Source organism: Colossoma macropomum, unplaced genomic scaffold (genome assembly GCF_904425465.1).
Source record: "Colossoma macropomum unplaced genomic scaffold, Colossoma_macropomum, whole genome shotgun sequence".
Lineage (NCBI taxonomy): Eukaryota > Metazoa > Chordata > Actinopteri > Characiformes > Serrasalmidae > Colossoma > Colossoma macropomum.
In genome coordinates this window covers 33,836,355-33,855,701 of record NW_023494810.1, presented here as the reverse complement: position 1 = coordinate 33,855,701, position 19,347 = coordinate 33,836,355, and the positions used below count along the sequence as shown (strand labels likewise).

General features: G+C 40.8%; 2 protein-coding genes across 5 annotated transcripts in view; both read right to left on the bottom strand.

Moving 5' to 3' along the window:
• Nucleotides 1-4,680: 4,680 nt before the first annotated feature.
• On the bottom strand, nt 4,681-14,046 carry prkar2ab (protein kinase, cAMP-dependent, regulatory, type II, alpha, B). 3 transcript variants are annotated; one of them, XM_036559201.1, is made up of 12 exons: nt 13,868-14,046; nt 11,826-11,881; nt 11,751-11,792; nt 10,501-10,536; nt 8,911-9,050; nt 8,549-8,655; nt 7,881-8,037; nt 7,653-7,754; nt 7,131-7,205; nt 6,980-7,045; nt 6,112-6,250; nt 4,681-4,805 (listed from the first exon to the last, which is right to left on the bottom strand). In XM_036559201.1, the coding sequence occupies exons 1-12, from the start codon at nt 14,044-14,046 to the stop codon at nt 4,681-4,683; spliced, it is 1,224 nt and encodes a 407-aa protein (XP_036415094.1). The 3 variants fall into 3 exon arrangements, with proteins under 3 accessions (XP_036415094.1, XP_036415093.1, XP_036415092.1); XM_036559200.1 differs by having other exon boundaries at nt 11,751-11,881; nt 13,889-14,046; XM_036559199.1 differs by having other exon boundaries at nt 11,751-11,927; nt 13,908-14,046.
• A 4,108-nt stretch (nt 14,047-18,154) lies between these two features.
• Nucleotides 18,155-19,347, bottom strand: part of slc25a20 (solute carrier family 25 member 20) — a 14,502-nt gene continuing 13,309 nt past the window's right edge. For both annotated transcript variants that reach the window (XM_036559202.1, XM_036559203.1), the window contains exon 10: nt 18,155-19,347. This exon is cut by the window's right edge and continues 1,002 nt beyond it. The gene's annotated coding sequence lies outside the window, so the exon portion shown is untranslated.

The window sequence follows — 19,347 nt, the reverse complement described above, 5'->3', positions numbered from 1 at the left end:
ATTATCACCCACCCCTAATTCTTCAGTGATATGAAGCTGAAGTCAGATATTCACCAGCTTCTCGTTCGAATTTTCCCGTTCCACCTTAAATGGTGCAGCAGTTACATTCTGGCGCTTCAGGCGTCAGAACTGCTGGACTATTTAAGGTGGAACGGGAAAGTTAGCTAGCTAGCTACCGGGACATTAGCATGCTATTTGCGTTTTTTATGCTTGTTATGAAGAAAACAACCATAATACACTGAAACAACATTAAACTAAGATAATACAGTGATTATCGTAATTTTTAATGGAGAAAATAATCACATTTGTGGGTTTCTTTGGTATCTTGTTCAGCCATCTTGCCAGTTTTTCATTTTTTCTCACAACACTCTGTTTGGAGTATCTGAAAAACCTCCGTTTGGAGGGCCATGTAGCCCTAACACTTCACCCTACCCCTCTATCTCAACAAGAATTGGGACACCCTACCCCTAGACATGAACGCGCAAAAAAGAGGTCTAAGGGCTAAGTGGTAGGGGCGGGGGCTGAAATGGGACTGGGCCTTAGTGTTGAGGCTTCTGTGTAAATTTTTGTTGAATGCATTTTTTGGAAAACTTCCGTTATTATTTGTAATTCTAACGCTGTGCTACTTTCCCCTGTAAAAAACGAATACAAAACATTCTCTACAACCTTATTTACTTCTGTCTAACCCTCTATTGCACAGTGTTGCCTCAGGGCAACAAACTTTACAGTAACATTACACACACACTATATCGCCAAAAGGATTGGCTCGTCTGCCTTCACACGCATATGAACTTTAGTGATGTCCCATTCTTAATCCATAGGGTTTAATATGATGTCGGCCCACCCTTTGCAGCTATAACAGCTTCAACTCTTCTGGGAAGGCTTTCCACAAGGTTTAGGAGTGTTTATGGGAATTTCTGACCATTCTTCCAGAAGTGCATTTGTGAGGTCAGACACTGATGTTGGACGAGAAGGCCTGGCTCACAGTCTCCGCTCTAATTCATCCCAAAGGTGTTCCATCGGGTTGAGGTCAGGACTCAAGTTCTTCCACACCAAACTCGCTCATCCGTGTCTTTATGGACCTTGCTTTGTGCACTGGTGCGCAGTCATGCTGGAACAGGAAGGGGCCGTCCCCAAACTGTTCCCACAAAGTTGGGAGCATGAAATTGTCCAAAATCTCTTGGTGCTGAAGCATTAAGAGCTCCTTTCACTGGAACTAAGGGGCCGAGCCCAACTCCTGAAAAACAACCCCACACCATAATCCCCCTCCACCACACTTTACACTCGGCACAATGCAGTCAGACAAGTACCGTTCTCCTGGCAACCGTCAAACCCAGACTCGTCCATCGGATTGCCAGACAGAGAAGTGTGATTTGTCACTCCAGAGAACACGTCTCCACTGCTCTAGAGTCCAGTGGCGGTGCTTTACACCACTGCATTCGACGCTTTGCATTGCGTTTGGTGATGTAAGGCTTGGATGCAGCTGCTCGGCCATGGAAACCCATTCCATGAAGCTTCTACGCTGTTCTTGAGCTGATCTGAAGGCCACATGAAGTTTGGAGGTCTGTAGCGATTGACTCTGCAGAAAGTTGACGACTTCTGCGCACTATGCGCCTCAGCATCCGCTGACCCCGCTCTGTCATTTTACGTGGCCGACCACTTCGTGGCTGAGTTGGTGTCGTTCCCAATCGCTTCCACTTTGTTATGATACCACTGACGGTTGACTGTGGAGTATTTAGTAGTGAGGAAATTTCACGATTGGACTTGTTGCACAGGTGGCATCCTAGCATGGTACCACGCTGGAACTCACTGAGCTCCTGAGAGCGACCCATTCTTTCACTAATGTCTGTAGGAGCAGTCTGCAGGCCTAGGTGCTTGGTTTTATAGACCTGTGGCCATGGAAGTGATTGGAACACCTGAATTCAATGATTTGGATGGATGAGTGAATACTTTTGGCAATATAGTGTACTTGAAGACAACGATAGGGTTAACAATAGGTTAACAATAACGGGAAGAGTTTGAGTATGTCAATAAAAAGCATGTGCTTGGTCAAACTAATTTTTAAACATTGAGTATCAATTTTTTTGTCTTGAGATTTTGCAGAAATATGTTTGTTGCCTAGAAGCAACATTGTGCGACAGTGGAATGGATTTAGCTGATCACAAGCCAGGTCTCACCACTTCAGGGAATATGGCTCTAAATCATTTCTTCCCATTGTCGCACAATGTTGCCTCAAGGCAACATACTCCAAAAGGACCCCTGTACACATTATTGTTATTATTTTTAATGTGTGTTATATATGTAATTTAATAAACGGGTCTGAACAAATAAATCAAGGACTACTTTATGCAAGAAAAGTGAATTGAATTTTTTTTTATTTGCTCTCACAATGCCTGCAGTAGAGGGTTAAAAAGTTTGCGTGCTGTCGTAAATTAGCTACTTTGGGGTCTGCAGGGTTTTAGGTTTCATCAATGTTGGATAGGACACAGATTTAAGATTCACTTAGCACGTCACTTAGTTACAGATTCTGCTGTAAATGTAGTCATGATGAACATTTGAGGTGAACAAGCTCATAATCAGGTGCTGGAACAGGTCTTGGAGCTCCATCTTGGAGACACATCTATTTCACGACCACTTAAAGTCTGCATTAGGGATGGGACGGTATGAGCGTTTCTCACAAAAGAAATAAATATGAAATTATCCCAGTTTTAACAACATGCTAATTGCACACAGTTATCAGTATTTAAGCACAATACATACTGCAGAATATCATTAAACACACTAGATAATTATCTAGTTATCTCAAAATAACTAAATTGTGATTTCCAGATAACAAGATAATGAACTCATTATCTGAAGATAACAATCCAGAAAATTATAACTACCTTATGGCCTCTCTGGACTTTCGTAGCCCTTTGGCTTCAACAGACCAAATCAGAATGTTAGTTAAAAATACAGTTTGGCTGCTTCCAGGTGGATAATTTGCATTCAGTCAGTGTAAACTAAGCAGTAAATACAAACAGACTGAACCAAAACAGTGGCAGTGCAGTTTGGGGGTAAAATCATGTTATGTTTGAGACTTACTGCCTAAAAGTACCCAAATATATATGAGGTTTAAGTTTCCAGCTTTCAAAAGCAGCTAGAGGTAGAGCTGAGATGAAAAGAACAGGTAGAGTTATATACACTGCACATTAGCTTGTTGCTAACGTAACAGCAATATTGCTTAACAATGAACAGAAGCTCAGAGACTCTAGTTAACATGAAATCTTATGAATGATGAAACATTACAGTACAGCACTGTTAGCGTTGCGCTAACGTAAGCAATCCCCTAAGAGGCGCTAGCGGAAATTAGCTTCACAGCGGTCAAATAAAGGCAATATATAAAGCTTTCGTCACTAAAAAACAAAAAGTGTGGCTGAAGCATGTTTGAGTTTATATGACAAAAAAGTCCTGTTAGTAGTGAGTTAATCAACCTGGGCTGAACCACACCACCTTTAATAGCATACAGGCTCGCTAATATCAACAACAACAACAATAGGGAGCATCTAGTTTGTCAAACTCTGAATATTTAGCAGTATGATAACTGAATATTTTTCATATTTCATCGCAAAATCATTTAAAGCTTTCAGTTCTTCCAATATCTTGGTTAAATATATCTCAAATACTTCTGGATTCATACAAAATCCTGTTGTGCCAGCGTAGCTACCTGTGTTCTCCACAGATGCTAATTTGTCCTGTTATAATTATATTTTGATTCAGTTTCAATGCTTAGAGGAATGGCTCAGTCAACAATGCTAATGTTGCTAACAATGTATGAAATTAAATAGCCACCAATTAGCATTATTCAGATGATGTCATGCTCACTAGTGGCTACTAGCTTCCGTTCATTGTTAGCAACATAAGCATGTGTGGTTGAACTATTATTATGAACTTATTATTCGCTGTATATTAAAGAAGTTTCAACCATACATGTGATGTTTCTACCCAGTTAGCAAAATGTGTCTGGCTCACTTGTGGGCCACGTCCTTGGTTTGTTCTGGCCCAGTATACGACTGGGTCCTCGGCCCAGATCTGGTCCACACTCTGTAAAGTGAGTAGAACTGAAGGATATGGCCCAAATCTGGTCCCAATCTGGCCCAACTACACTGTTGGTTCACAATATTCACGCCAGAACTGTCCCACAAATGGACACATGAGCCAAAACAGTATGAAGCTGCCCAGGATCTGACCCTATTCTGGCCCACATGCCTAACATCTACCCCATAGTCAACCAACACTCACACAGGGAAGCCAGAATCGGCCCAAAACTGTCTGCTATCTGGGTAACAATGAACAGAAGGAGTAGCCACTAGGTAGCATCATCTGAATAAGGCTAATCAGTGGATATTCACTTTCTTTCATTGTTAGCAACATTAGCATTGATGGAGCCATTTCTCTATGCATTGTAACTGAATGCTAGATTGGAGAAGCACAGCATGGCTGTGTGTCCAAAGGTGCAGCTCCTGGTGGATGTTATATGAAGCAGGATTTCTCAGTTAGCCACATAAATTTAGCTCCAAATCAGAACCGTCCATAGAAGAAGAACTAAGGAGAATTTCCTACTGGACAGTCCTCACTTTGGGTTTAAGTTATCCAGCTAACTCTCACATCCTGCTTAACGAAGCAGCCCTCAGGTGTCCTTCAGTGTTTTAGATCGTCGCTGGATCCGAACAGCGCCACCAGCTGCTCCTCGTACGAAGCGATGTTTCTCTTCATGATCTCTTTACACGGGCCCAGCAAGCGCTCAAACGCCTGGACATCAATCACTGGAACAGAAAGAGAGACGCTTCAGGATGAGCAACACTCGAAATACAGGAGGCTTCATATAAGACAAAAATGAAGAAAACCTCGCATTTCCAAAATGGTAATTTTACAGGAGAAGAAAAAAAACCTACTTTACTTTTAATGTAAGTCAATGGAACCAGAATTTTTTCCAAGTCATTTTGAGCCGTTTCTATTCTACATGAAATTTACATACAATGTAAAGGCCAACAGGCATTTTGAAATTATGTAAAAAACTGAAAAACGACAAAAGGCTAATAGTTAAAATAGTTTCTAATCTCTCGCCCAGAACTTTCCTTTAATTTTAGAAAGTAGAAGGATGAATTTCACTAAAACAGCAAAGAAAACTCACCTGTATGTTTTCTTTGTTCTACAGCAAACGGGTTTTGGGCAGCAGGACGCTAACATTACTGCTACTGAGTGCTGATTGGTTAACATTACTGCTACTGAGTGCTGATTGGTTAGCATTACTGCTACTGAGTGCTGACTGGTTAACATTACTGCTACTGAGTGCTGATTGGTTAGCATTACTGCTACTGAGCGCTGATTGGTTAGCATTACTGCTACTGAGTGCTGATTGGTTAACATCACTGCTACTCAGTGCTGACCGGTTAGTATTGCTGCTACTGAGCGCTGACTGGTTAACATTACTGCTACTGAGTGCTGATTGGTTGGCGAGCGGAGCAGCTCATTGGCTGTTCGCGCTCACTGATATCATGAACGTACATGAGGCGCTGTTTAAAACTCCTATAACTTGAGTTTAAAAGCTCTTAAAAATATAACAGCAGTGTTAAAATGTTTTATGCTGCTCTGTGTTCAGGAAATGATTGTATTCTTTTACATTAAAAATGTTTAATCATTTATAAACTATGATTTTACTGAAATGCTTCATATTAACCCATTCATTTTGGACTCGCTCAGGAGCGCCCTCTAGTGTTTGAGAAACCCGGAAGATACAGAGCAGAAATTCTCATCACTATAAGTTTTTTGCTTATACAAAAATTAGCATGGTGCTAGGTTCATGTTAAAATTATTCACAACTAAAAACAGTACTACTATCTTGAAGCCTGAATTTTGTCCGTACTTTAGTCCATGTTCATGTTTAGAAATCACATATTAAGTCATCTCTAATAGACTTCATCAGCTCCACACAGTTGGAAGTGAGTCTGTGATGATATAGGCCTGCATTTAGCACCATGCTAACTGTTGGGGTATAAGCTTCCATTACTGGTTAGCTACATTAGCCTCGTAGCTGAAGGATATGCAGTAAAGAAATTCACACATTCTAACCTAAACACTTGGTCTCTCCCACAGCATAGACAGACGCAGCTCTCGGTTTATTAGTGACCAGCGCCAGCTCTCCGAAATACTGCCCCCTGCTGCAGCGGGCGACCTCCACCTCCTCATTACCCCTCTGACCTGCTTTAGTCTGAAGAGAAACACACAGACAACCGATGTAAACAGAGTCATTCAGAGTGGTTTGGTGTGAAACGCTCTGTTCTAGATAAACTTACCGAGTCAGAACTGTTCACAGTGGTGGTGATAGGAACCAGACGTCCACCTCTAAAAGCTCCCTCACAGAAAGTTCCTACATGAAATGGTTATGAATTCACTGCCTGATGTCTGAGACACTGTTTTAGGATAGTTTAGAGAACTTAAACTCCATTCATGGTGGAGGGATACATGCAGGGCGCTGTGAGGCAAAATAGTCCCCAAAGAAAACGTATTATGTCAGATTTTCCACTATTTTCCATCATCAACATTCCATATAAACTCAGAAGACTCGTGTAGGTTCACTGGTGGTTCTGGATAGTAAATAAAATGTCTATATTTGTGTTGTAGTCATGGCGACCCCTGGTTCCTATCACCACCACTGCATATTTTGAAGTATATTAGTGAGTAAACTCAGTTCCATTGTTGTCCATTTAGTTCCTAATTCTCTTTTTTGGGTTTAATGTCATTCTGTTGTGTTGGTATCATTATGGTATTATTTTATATTACATTTGTAGTTTCTGAATTTGTGACTAAGTTAAAAAACTGGACTATAAGATTAATAAGTTTTAAAACTCCACTGTAAATTTGCTGTTTGTGATTTTAAGCTACTAAAAGGTTGAAAGTGATTAAGCAGACAGATGTAAGTGGGATGCTGGGTATTCACTTTGCTCTTGATCAGAATCTTCACCACTCCAGACTCCACTACGTAGAAGCAGTCGGCCTCGTCGCCCTGGTGACGAAAAGAGGAATCCTCATTTACACTGTGTACAGCATAAATACTCTTATTAAATATCAGTTATTAAATATCAATGAACCTGTTTAATGATCTGCTCTCCATCTTTGTAAGCTCTCGCTCCTAAAACGTCAACAATCTTCATCCGCTCAGACAACTACAGAGAACAGGAGAGTGTGAATTCAATATAATAATAATAATAATAATAATAATAATTTAAGAGAGAACATGAGAGCAAATTTGAGACCAGAAATGACTGATACAGGCAATGGACAAAATAAAAGAAACACTGAGCCTATTTTCTTTATAGTAATAATAATAATAAAACAATAATAATAATAATAATAATAATACTTACAAGCCATTTTTTTTTCAGACATGCTATTTTGACCCAAGAACTGACCCAATAACACATTATTACTCTGTAGAAGTTCATAAAATCATACAAGCAAGTCACCTGACTGACCTGTTTATCATACACGCCACTTTAAAATCTAATGATTTACATTGTGGGTCCCGACTTCTGGTCCCCACAAGATGAGCGTATAAAGAAGCGTCCCCACAACGTGGCACAGACCTGATACACACACACACACACACACACCTCGAGGGACTTCAGCAGGGGAACACACTCGATGAAGGCCTCGTACATTTTCCTTTTCTTGGCGTTATTTTTCACGATGAGTCTGTGGAACGTTGCTCTGTCCTACACACACACACACACACACACACACACACACACACATTCAACATGAGTTTACAGGTATATTTTATACAGGTCCTCTTAAAGCTAAAATGTACATAAAGTATTTTAGCGTGTAGGTTAAGTTACCAGAGCCCACAGCGCCCCCGACTGGGTGGCGATGATAGTGGCCGCTCGTGGAGTGTTATACATCAGCGCCAGCTCCCCAAAACTGCCTTTATTATCATACTTCCCCACACAGCGGCTCACTCCATCCTTCATCTTCACCACGATATCATACACACCCCTGACAGAGAGAGAGAGAGAGAGAGAGAGAGAGAGAGAGAGAGAGAGAGAGAGAGAGAGAGAGAGACAAAGAGAGAGAGAGAGAGAGAGAGAGAGAGAGAGAGAGAGAGAGAGAGAGAGTAAGGGACAAAGAGAGCGAGAGACAGAGAGAGAGAGAGACAGAGAGAAACAGAGAGAGACAGAGTAAGAGACAAAGAGAGAGAAAGAGAGAGAGACAGAACAGAGTAAGAGACAGAGAGAGAGAGACAGAGAGAGAGAGAGAGACAAAGAGAGAGAGAGAGACAAAGAGAGAGAGAGAGAGAGAGAGAGAGAGAGAGAGAGAGAGAGAGAGAGAGAGAGAGTACAGAGGCATCTCTTAAAGACAGACAGCCACACAGATAGATAGATAGATAGATACAAAGAGACATACAGACAGACAGACAGACAGACAGACAGATACATAGATAGATAGATAGATAGATAGATAGATTATACATAAAACATGCTATATATGATGATGAACTGAAACAAACCTCTCAATGACATAGAAATTATCTCCGTCGTCTCCTTGGTCGATGATGTGCTCTTGTGGCTTCACCAGCACCTCAAACATGGCGTCTAAAACCTCTGCGAACTGTTCCTGAGAGAGAGGAGTGATAAACTTCACACTGTTTCCTCGAGAGAGTTAAAACTGCAGAGAATATCTGAATATCATGACAGTACTGTACTTTATTTGTTACCTAAACAGGAAATTTACTCAGGGTTTGCAGAGACAGACTGACAAACCAGTTGGGTCCACAGGGGGGCACCAGTTCCCCCCTAAAGCTCTAATGAAATGAATGTTTTTAATCCAGTAACATGCTCACTGAAACAGCACTGAGGGTGTGTGTGTTACCTTTTCCAGAGTTTTGAACAGTAATATGTCTTTGCAGGCCTCCTGAAGTCTGGAGCGCTGCTGGTCAGTTTTGGGGTGGACAACCTTCGGCTCAGAGTCGTCATCCTCATCGTCATCTGGGTTATACGCCTCTGCACACACTGGATGGATAAATCAATTAATATGATGATTAAAATACACAACACTGTACCCAAGCCATCACACACATTACAATCAGAATATAAACATAAAACATAAGCATAAAACATAAAAAACAAAAGTGGAAAGCCCCAAAGCTAATGCCCTTTGAGGTAATTATATAAATGAGAAGTCAGTATGAAATGATGGTCGTAATATCCGTAACGTGTGTCTGTTGCTTTGTTTTTTCTCTTTTTATGTGCAGGCTTTATTATGCGCAGGTCCAGAATTGACCACACGGGGACGCACTGCTGTATAAGAGGTCGCCAGGCCTCCTTCTCGAAACACGTTCAGGGCTCTCTCCCTCAGAGAACTTGTAGAGAAAAGAATTCCCACCTTGAAATGTCCTCCAGGTTTCTCAAACACTAGAGGGCGCTCCTGAGCGAGTCCAAAATGAGCGGATTAATATGAAGCATTTGAGCAAAATCATAGCTTATAAACGCCTAAACATTTTTACTGTTAAAGAAAACGTTCGCTCCTGAGTGGCGCAACCGTCTAAGCGTTGGCCGTATCATCAGGAGATCATGAGTTTGATCCCTGGTGATGCTACAGCCGTCCGTAGCCGGGAGTCCAAGAGAGCACAACTGGCCTCGCTCTCTCTGGGTGAGTAGGATGGCCCCCTGACCCCCCCATCACTTAACGCGATGCTGGTCAGTGCAGGCGTCTGTTAGCTGACGCGTTCGGCTGTCCAGTGACGTTGCGTGAGCGGCAGCTCGAAAAGAAGCGGTGGAGCTTCACAGGTCTCGGAGGAAGCCTGTGTTAGCCTTCACCCTCCTAGCGTTGATAGTATCGTGTGATTGGGGGAGACTAACTAGCGGGTGGAAAATAAAGAATACATTCATTTCCTGAACATAAAACATTTTAACACCGCTGATATATTTTTAAGAGCTTTTAAACTCGAGTTATAGGAGTTTAAAACAGCGCCTCATGTACGTTCATGACGTCTGTGAGCTCGAACAGCCAATGAGCTGCTCCGCTCGCCAACCAATCCGCACTCAGTAGCAGTAATGTTAGCGTCCTGCTGCCCAAAACCTGTTTACTGTATAAAAAGGAAACATACAGGTGAGATTTCTTTGCTGTTTTGTGAAATCCATCCTTCTACTTTCTCAAATTAAAGGAAAGTTCTGGTTCAGTGATTAGAAACTATTTTAACTTTTCGTTTTTAACCGTTTAGCTCCATTCACTCCCTTCACTGAGGACTCGCTCATGGGCGCCCTCTGAAAAACACTACCAAAAAGGAAGCAGTGTTAGATGGGAAATCAGGATCACAATAATGATGTAACGATCAGGAAATCTGCGCACAGTTGTGGGTCAGTGTTACTGAAGCAGCTCCAAAGCACTAACTGACCCTCTAAACACACAGAGGCACTTTATTCAACACTGGAAGCCAATCAAACAGCCATTAACACCCACCTGATACTCTGCGGTTGGATTTAGTGGGAGGCGGCGCTGAGGAGAGGGGGAGAGAGAGAGAGAGAGAGAGAGAGAGAGAGAGAAAGAGGATGAGTTCACATGATGAGTTCATTGTTCCTCTTGATGGTGATCTCAGTCCTTCTAACGAGTGACTTTAGCTACTTTAAAGGACTCTTATCATGGAAAAACTGAAATTTTCTCACTTTTTCAAAATAAGAGTGTGATGTTGTATGTAAACACTGCTGAAGCTAAAACATACTCCCCACTCCATACAGGCCATATATGGAAACTAAACTGCAAAAACAGCCCGTTTTGAATTCACTGTTCTGTGATGTCACAAAAAACCAACACATTTACATATATGTGTCTATTCAGTCTATAGCAGTTTAGCTCCGCCCACTCACACTGAAGTTATAAGGAGTGTTTCAGGAGTGCCCAGACTGCTTTTTTAATGAGGCACAGCCAATCAGAACAGAGCTCATTTACATATCCTCACTGGCAAAAGACAAACGTATCCCCCCAAAAAAGTAACTTTAATTGAGAAGGCAAAATATTTGTAACTTTGAATGCAAGATAATATAAAGTATTTTAATTCTGAGTGATTTTAGAGCATTTTCATCATGAAACGTCCAAATAATGTAAATGAAATAAATGTCATGCTCAAATAATGTAAAAAATAAAACTAATAAAAATAGACAAAAAATGGAGATACATGTTTTTTTTGGACAGCCTTAAAGGCCCAGTAACAAAAACCGCCTGTTTAATTCTGCGGGATATGAAAGGTTGGAAAATCATCAAGTAAAAATCAATTTTGACTTATTTTGGTACATAAACAGACACAAGTGTTGTTAATGGTCCTCATTAAGAAAAATAAACTACTGAAAAATGTAGGATCTTTAAGCTGCACCCATTGCTGCCAATCACACAGCTTGTATAATCTCCATATAAAAGCACCGACCAATAGAATGGAGCTCTGGAGCAGCTGCACATGAGCCTAAGGTCTCGAGGCCCAATGCTAAGTGTGGGCTAGAGGGGTATAAAACCCCTCACCATTGGGCTGTGGAGCAGTGGAGCTGTGTTCTCTGGAGTGATGAAGCTCCATTTGGGATGAGTTGGAGTGTCCAGAACTGACCATCCAACATCAGTACCTGACCTCACTAATGCTCAATCAAATCCTCACAGCAATGTTTAACATTAGGTGTAAAGCCTTCCCAGAGGAGTAAAAGCTGTTAAAGGCACTTTTGACCTACGTTTGAATGTGAAATCGTCTGGGAAGTCATCATCTTCCTCGTCTTCCTCGTCCTCCTCGTCCTCCTCTTCCTCACTGGACTCTGTGGGTGTTGTGTCTTTATCAAAGGCCACTCCTCTCTGAACTGGAGACCTGCTGGTGTTGCGGCAGCTGATCTCAGCATTGCGGCGGTTCCCCTCTGCTGTATGATGGAGTGATAATGATAATTATTGATTTATCATATTTGAACAGTTTTCGATATCGATAACGCTCGTTTGAGGTACTTTTGATAAAAATGATAACAATGTTTTATTCCTCAGCTTGTACTTCATACAGTTGATCCAGACTTCCTCACAAATGTCTTCTAGTTTAGCTACTCAAATTTAACCTAATGAGAAACTGTAGAACAGACATTTTTACAGTTTATATACTCTAAATGTAGGTATTGTGATATAAACTGAGTCTGTCCTACAGTTTCTCATTAGGCTGAATGAATAACCGACTCTAAATGTAGGTATTGTGATATAAACTGAGTCTGTTCTACAGTTTCTCATTAGGCTGAATGAATAACTGACTCTAAATGTAGGTATTGTGATATAAACGGAGTGATATAAACTAAAAAGGGCCCTGAATTGGAGCAAAACCATGTCAGAACATGAGGAGATACCAATCTCTGTGGTAGAGGTCTGCGTGGGACTGTTTTTTCAGTCCTACTCCCACCCACTCCTGCAAGATTTCATCCCACTCCTGCAGAAAATCAGAATCATTTGTCCCGCTCCCGCCCGCACAGCTCCATCAAGGTGAACTGACAACTAATGCTCCACACAGTCTGTTCACGAACATGTTATACTCTGCTGCAACACAGCAGTCGTGGTCATCAGGCTCACTGTGAGTAACTTCAAACGCCACTTATTCACCATCGAAACACAAAGCAGGAATTAAACCACAGAGCGGTTATTGTTGGTGTTTTGCTGGGCAGCTGTGGTCGTCGGACTGAAGACTCATCTGTCTCTGTAAGATAAGAGAATCTGCCTGTTGTTGATGTGATCAGCTGCTTCACAGCTCTTTAGAAAGACTTAATTCATGTTAACTGTTTCCTGTTATCATTTTATATTGCTTGTACATTATTTAGTGATCCTTCTACTTTATTTAGGCTGTTTATTAATTTGCGGGATTTCTCTTCATGCGTGCTTTGTCCCGTTCCCGCCTGCAGTGGGCTGGTTTCCCACCCACTCCCACGCTTTTTGTTTTCTTAAAGTAAAAGTGAAATCATAATTCATGCTTCTTCTGTAATGTGACATATTTATGAGTGAAACTGCCAGGGTCTCTGAGCTTTTCCTCTCCATGATAAGTGAGGGAAACTGTATCATCGCCCTGATTGCAGGAGGATAGTGGGCCACTGTTGGTCCACTGATGGCAAAGCTGGTGGTCCACTGGTGTTTTGCTTAGCGTTTTCTGGGTGGCCCACCAGTGTTTAGGCAGACTATTAGACAAAATTCCACTCATCACTCATTTTTTACTCTCAGTCCAGTTTACTTATTTTTCCTTCCTTCCTTTCTTTAGTTAAACTCTGTAAATTAGTCAATAATTTTAATCCAGCTCAGCATCAGCAACAACACTTTCCTTAAAATCATGTTATATCAGGTCTAGTCATTACTTTTTTTCTCTCTCAGGTATTAGTAATATTTGTCTTAGTTTATTTTCCAAAATAAAAGTCTCTGTGCATTTAAAATCTGTTTGAAGAGATTGAAAACTAGCTAGCGCTTTTATGCAGGGCAGTAATCTGGGTGGTCCGATGGTAAACCAGCAGTGGCAAACAGTCAGTGGGGTGCCACCTTATCAAGCCAGCGGACCGATATATGCTCATTGTCTGGGTTAATATTATTTTGCCCCACCCACTTGTGCATGACGACATCTTTAAAAAAGCAGATGTTTTAGAGGCGGGGCTAAGGTCATGACATTTGATTATTATTATATTATATTATATGCTAATAATATGATAAATCATGCTAATTATGACACGAGCTAACAAAGTAATTAAATTTGATTTTAGTTTGACTTTAAATAAGATGCTTTTCTTTCTGGGTTTAAAAAACGGTTAAGATTTAAAATCAAACATTAAAATCATCCAAAAACTACCCCTCATATTGAGATGCTGGCCTTGAGGTGCAGCCCCTACCTTCAGCGTTTCTCTGCTCCTTCAGGCGGGTGAAATACTGCACCGCAAACTCCAGGAGGTCAGACGGCCTCTGCTTCAAGACCTCCACCGTGTAGCCCTTCAGCAGATCGGTCAAACCAGCCGGAATCTCCACACTCATACTGACGCTGGAGCCGAGCAAACTTTCAAAATGCAAGATCTGAACACAAACTTCATGAGAATTTCAGTAACGCCAAAGCTGCTGGAGCGGCAGATGAAAGAGAGAAATAAATAAAAAAAAACATAAAATCTGAGCTGGCAGGATAAAAAAAGTGTTCACAGCACAGAAAAGCCCAGTAAATCCTCTGATAGGCTTTACAGGAACAGCAGCCAGCAGAAAATGATGCTCCAGCGAGTAACCGAGTGAGGACACAGCATTACCAACCAGACCAGCGTCCACAATCACGTCCCATCGATGGACTAGATCAATAACTACTACAGTAGTGTGGACACCCTCAGCACAAGCAGGACATGTCAGTTAAAACAACAACAAAGATAAAAAAAAAACAGGACATTTGAACTGTTCACAGTGGTGGTGATAGGAACCAGATGTCCACCTCTAAAAGCTCCCTCACAGAAAGTTCCTACATGAAATGGTTATGAATTCACTGCCTGATGACTGAGACACTGTTTTATGATAGTTTAGAGAACTTAAACTCCATTCATGGTGGAGGGATACATGCAGGGCGCTGTGAGGCAAAATAGTCCCCAAAGAAAACTGATTATTTCAGATTTTCCACTATTTTCCATCATCAACATTCCATATAAACTCAGAAGACTCGTGTAGGTTCACTGGTGGTTCTGGATAGTAAATAAAATGTCTATATTGGTGTTGTAGTCATGGCGACCCCTGGTTCCGATCACCACCACTGTAAAGACATCTGTGTAAAAGTAGGTAGGTACAGCCGAGCTGCTCTCCCATTGGTTAGGACTTCAGGAGCTGCACTGAAGGCCTCACACAGTAGATTAACTACCAACATAATTAGGAAGTGACAGAAGAATCAACCAATCAATTTTGTAGTCCTTCTGGAAGTTCTAGGTATGTCCCTGACTGTGAATACGAGCCATAGTCAGAGCAGCGTCCCGGTTAGTTGTTAGGAATGTTAAACAGTGGCGGCAGCTCTATGTAGAACTCTTTACTGAAAGAGTGACTGTAACACTGAAACATACAAGCTCAGATATATGATAATGACTGTTACAAGCTTCAGATGAAAACATCTGAAGTGTCTTTTACAAGCTTTTAATCTAGAACAGTCAAAAAACCTTCACATGCACCAGCATTAGCTTAGCGCTAACATGCTGTTACAAACCCCTACGGGGTGCTAGCATTGTTGTAGAGGTGTTTTGTCATGTATTGCTCCCCCTCCACAGTGAAATGACCTGTATGGATCTTATTCTCTCATGGACTCTGTGGATCAGGCCGGACTGGACTGAACTTGACCGTGTTGACTGCCTCCATATTCAGGGTCGCTGTGTAATGGAAAATATTGATCGTGGCCGAGATCTGTTCCTCTTCTCTAGATTGGATTTCAGATCGGCGACTGGGTGAAGTTCACAGCCTGCTGCGCTGCAGTGGATCAGGTTTTGTCTAAAAAAATGCCTTCATCAACTCATCGACTGCACAAAGCCACAGATCTGGTTTGTTGTGCTGGTTGTTGTGCAGCAGATTTGTATTGATTGCCCCACATGTTTACACAAACTTGACTGCAATAACACATTTAGATCAGAATTGAAGTGCTGGGAGGATCAGTCTTCGTCTTGGAGGACAAAATGGACAAACGTATGGACCAAATTCATGCTTCACTGCTGCTGTCAGGGATATTTCTCCACTATAAATGAAAAAAGCAGTGCTTTAGCACCTCTGGACCACCAGGAAGATGCCAAAGTCTGTAGTATGTAGTAGTAAAAAAAGTTTACTTAAAGTTGATTTTATTAAGTAAACTTAAGTAAAGTTTAAGTATATTTCCAAAGTATACTTTATGTAGTAAGTATACTTATATCAATGTACTAGTAGTTTACTTGTAAGTGTGCTATTTCAGTACTTCTTGGGACTAAATTGGCCCACTTTGTAGTTTATAAAATATACCACAAATAAAATTACATATATATCCAGCAGTCTGACTGCATGTCTTTGGACTGTGGGAGAAAACCCACACAGATACAGGGAGAACACAGAAACTCCACACAGCCCCTGGTCGCCCAGCCGGGGAATCAAACCCAGGCCCTTCTTGCTGTGAGGCAACAGCAATACCCACTATAAGTAAGTAAGTAAGTAAGTAAGTAAGTAATGTTTGTTTATATAGCGCTTTTTACAACCGGTGTTGTCACAAAGCAGCTTTACAAGGAAATGAGCATTAAAAAGAAAGGAAATCCAGGTCCGAGCCCCCATGAGCGTCGCCAGTGGCGACAGTGGCAAGGAAAAACTCCCTAGGGAAACAGGAAGAAACCTTGAGAGGAACCAAGACTCAGAAGGGGAACCCATCTTCCTCTGGTTGACACCGGATAGTAAAACATTGTTATTAACATTGCTATAACCCACCTGTTACTTTATACTTACTTACACTCTTCTTGAGTACATCTTTCTGTACACTTGTAACTATAAGTCAAGTACACTTAAGTATAATTTTGTCTAGTATATCTCTGATAAGTACATAAAAGTATACTGAAACCAGACCCACTTACTTTAGTTTAACAGAAGTAAACGAATAGCACACTTGAACAAACTTCCTTCATCGGTTCACGTTCTTTACATTAGCATCGTGTATGCGGTGCATAAAAAGCCAGATTTTGTTTGAAATGACACATTACAAATGAAATGCCTTAGTAAGTATTACACTCTCTTAAACTGCAGTTTACGTGGTCTTAGATTTCACAACACAGACATTTTGGTAATACAAATTTGGTTTATCATCACAAATAAAGGGAAACTTTATTTTTAACTCAAATTAAACATGCAGTCATCACTAAATCTGTTGTAAGCATGTCTACATGCCTTTTACAGCAGTGCTGCAGCCTCTCCAGAGCGAGATTATCCTCTTTACAGATGAGTAACCCCCCTTCTGATGATGTCACCTGAAGGTGGGAGGAGCTTTTGCAAAACTATGAGTGTTTTGGGGGGTGGGGGGGGGTGCGTAAGAGCAGACTGTTTTAAAATGTTTAAAATGTTTGTTTTTCCTGCTGGCTGTCTAATGCAGATCACTAACATTACTGTTTGACAGCCAAACATCACATCGGTATTTTTAGCCTTTACGCAAACAGTCAGACTTTCTTTATCACAGTTTTGGGGGGGATTCCCAGTGGACATATATCGTATTTGCATAATGCATGCTGGGTATTACAGTGACATATATATTATGTATATATTATATATATTATGTATATATGACATATATGCTAGTTTGATGCCTCCACTTGCAAAGTAACTGTATTTACATATATTTTCCAATATGTGTCAAGTTTGTATTATATTTACATATATATAAATGTTAAAAATTGACATTATTACACTTTTCTTGTACATATGTGAATATATTTCAATATACTGATATTTGCATATATTGGCATGTATTTAAATATTCAAAAATGGCAGTTAAATATATTTAGCACATATATTTAACACATCACATATGAAGCACTGCATGTTTATTTTTATTATGAGCACATATTTACAGATTTTTCTTCCATATGGGCTCCTTTAAGATACATCCGGAGGTGGAAAAATAAACTTTAAAAGAATTATCATTAACTTTCCTGCAGACACTCTGACACTGATCTCCCTGATTAGAATGAATGAATTAAACGACTGTTGAAATAAACGCTGCTACTGTTTTTAGCTTTATGCTAATGTTCTTCAGTCCATGTTTCTAGATATCAGTGAGTCATACAGAGTCAGAAACCACACAATCAAGTCTATTAGAGACACTGAACACCTCCACACAGTGACAGTTCAAGTATGGTAATTTAGCACCATGCTAATTGTTAATACTATAGGTTTCCATTTATTGTTAGCTGCATTAGCCTCATAGCAGCATCGCTAAAACTACAGAAGCGAACTTGTCTTTGCTGACTGACTACATTTGCGCAGCTACATGAGCTGGGCAGGCCGTACTCATCTGGACCCTGCTGTCATGCTGTGGACGCGATGCTCCTCTGATGTGCCCTGGAGGGTCTGAAGCAGATTCATCCACAGCTCACTGCACTGCAGTCAATCAATCTCCACCCAACACGTCTCAAATCCTAAACAATCTGTTTTATTGTACATGATGGAACAAAAATAACAACATGCCTGAGTTATCTACCAAACGAGGAACAACAAAGGCACGAGCCAGAGGAAAATTAATAATAATTAACAAACTGAGCTGCACATGTCAAAACAGTTATTCTGCATTGATGACGTTCAGTCCGTGTTATGGATTTTGGTTATTCGGCTGTGAATCTGACGATGTGACGTGACCATCATGTGGACGATGCACCGTAATGCACTTTTGGATGAAACAAGGCTGATTCAACTAAAACAAACACATCAGAATGGCATACAGAAAACTGCGTGTGGTTCTGTACATGTACTTAAAGGAACACTTCAGCATTTTTGAACCTGACCTCTATCTGCTGCGCCTGTAGAGTACGATCGATTACCACCAACAATAATTTCAATACGTTTTCCTGAACTGGGAAAAGTCCAGAAAACCTGCTGACCCGAGACTCACTTATAATAGAAGTCAATGGGCACCTGCAGGAAACGTTCAGGTGAAACATATTTTTGTTGACATTTTAATGAGCCAAACAAGCTGTACAATTGTCTTTTTTAGAGATGAGACTATTTTGAACAGTGAAGAATTTAATTATCATCATAGTGGTGTGGGCGGAGTCTTAACAGGCTCCGCCTAAATCATGGAAAACCTTTAAGAAAAGTAAAAGAAAGTGCTGTAAGTAAAGAAGCAAACGTCAGATACCAAACATGCCCACATTTGTTTAAAGTAACCAAAACTGCTAAAATTAAAAAATTCTGGTACAAAAGTAACTTTTACTAAAAGAATTTTTTTTAAACCGTGTTAGTTGGTTAACCTTCATTAGAACAGTTTTGCTCAGACACTCCGTCACCTGTAGGAACAGTTGTAGCCATAAATTCACATTGTTTTGTCACATATTTCAAAACATATTCAACGTATTCAGCATCTGCCCATTGACTTCCATTATAAATGAGTTTCTGGTTAGTTTTCAGCTCTTTTCTAAGTTCAGGGAAGCACGGTGAGATTATCGTCTGTGGTAATCGATCACACATCACAGATAATGCAAACAGAGGTCAGTGTGAAAAATGCTGAAGTGTTCCTTTAACAGTGAGTTCTTGCTGAGAGGTGTCTCCTCTTACGATCAGAGGTGGAGAAACAACAGAAGCGTGTTTTTCCCTGAAGAGCAGAGACTG

Excerpts from the sequence above, each read along its gene's own strand:
- prkar2ab (XM_036559199.1), bottom strand. The coding sequence starts at position 14,046 with ATGAGTGTGGAGATTCCGGCTGGTTTGACCGATCTGCTGAAGGGCTAC. Across the intron at positions 10,537-11,750 it reads AGACGATTTCACATTCAAAC|CGCCGCCTCCCACTAAATCC; the intron begins GTAGGTCAAAAG and ends CCCTCTCCTCAG. Across the intron at positions 7,206-7,652 it reads CCCTGCTGAAGTCCCTCGAG|TTGTCTGAGCGGATGAAGAT; the intron begins GTGTGTGTGTGT and ends TGTTCTCTGTAG.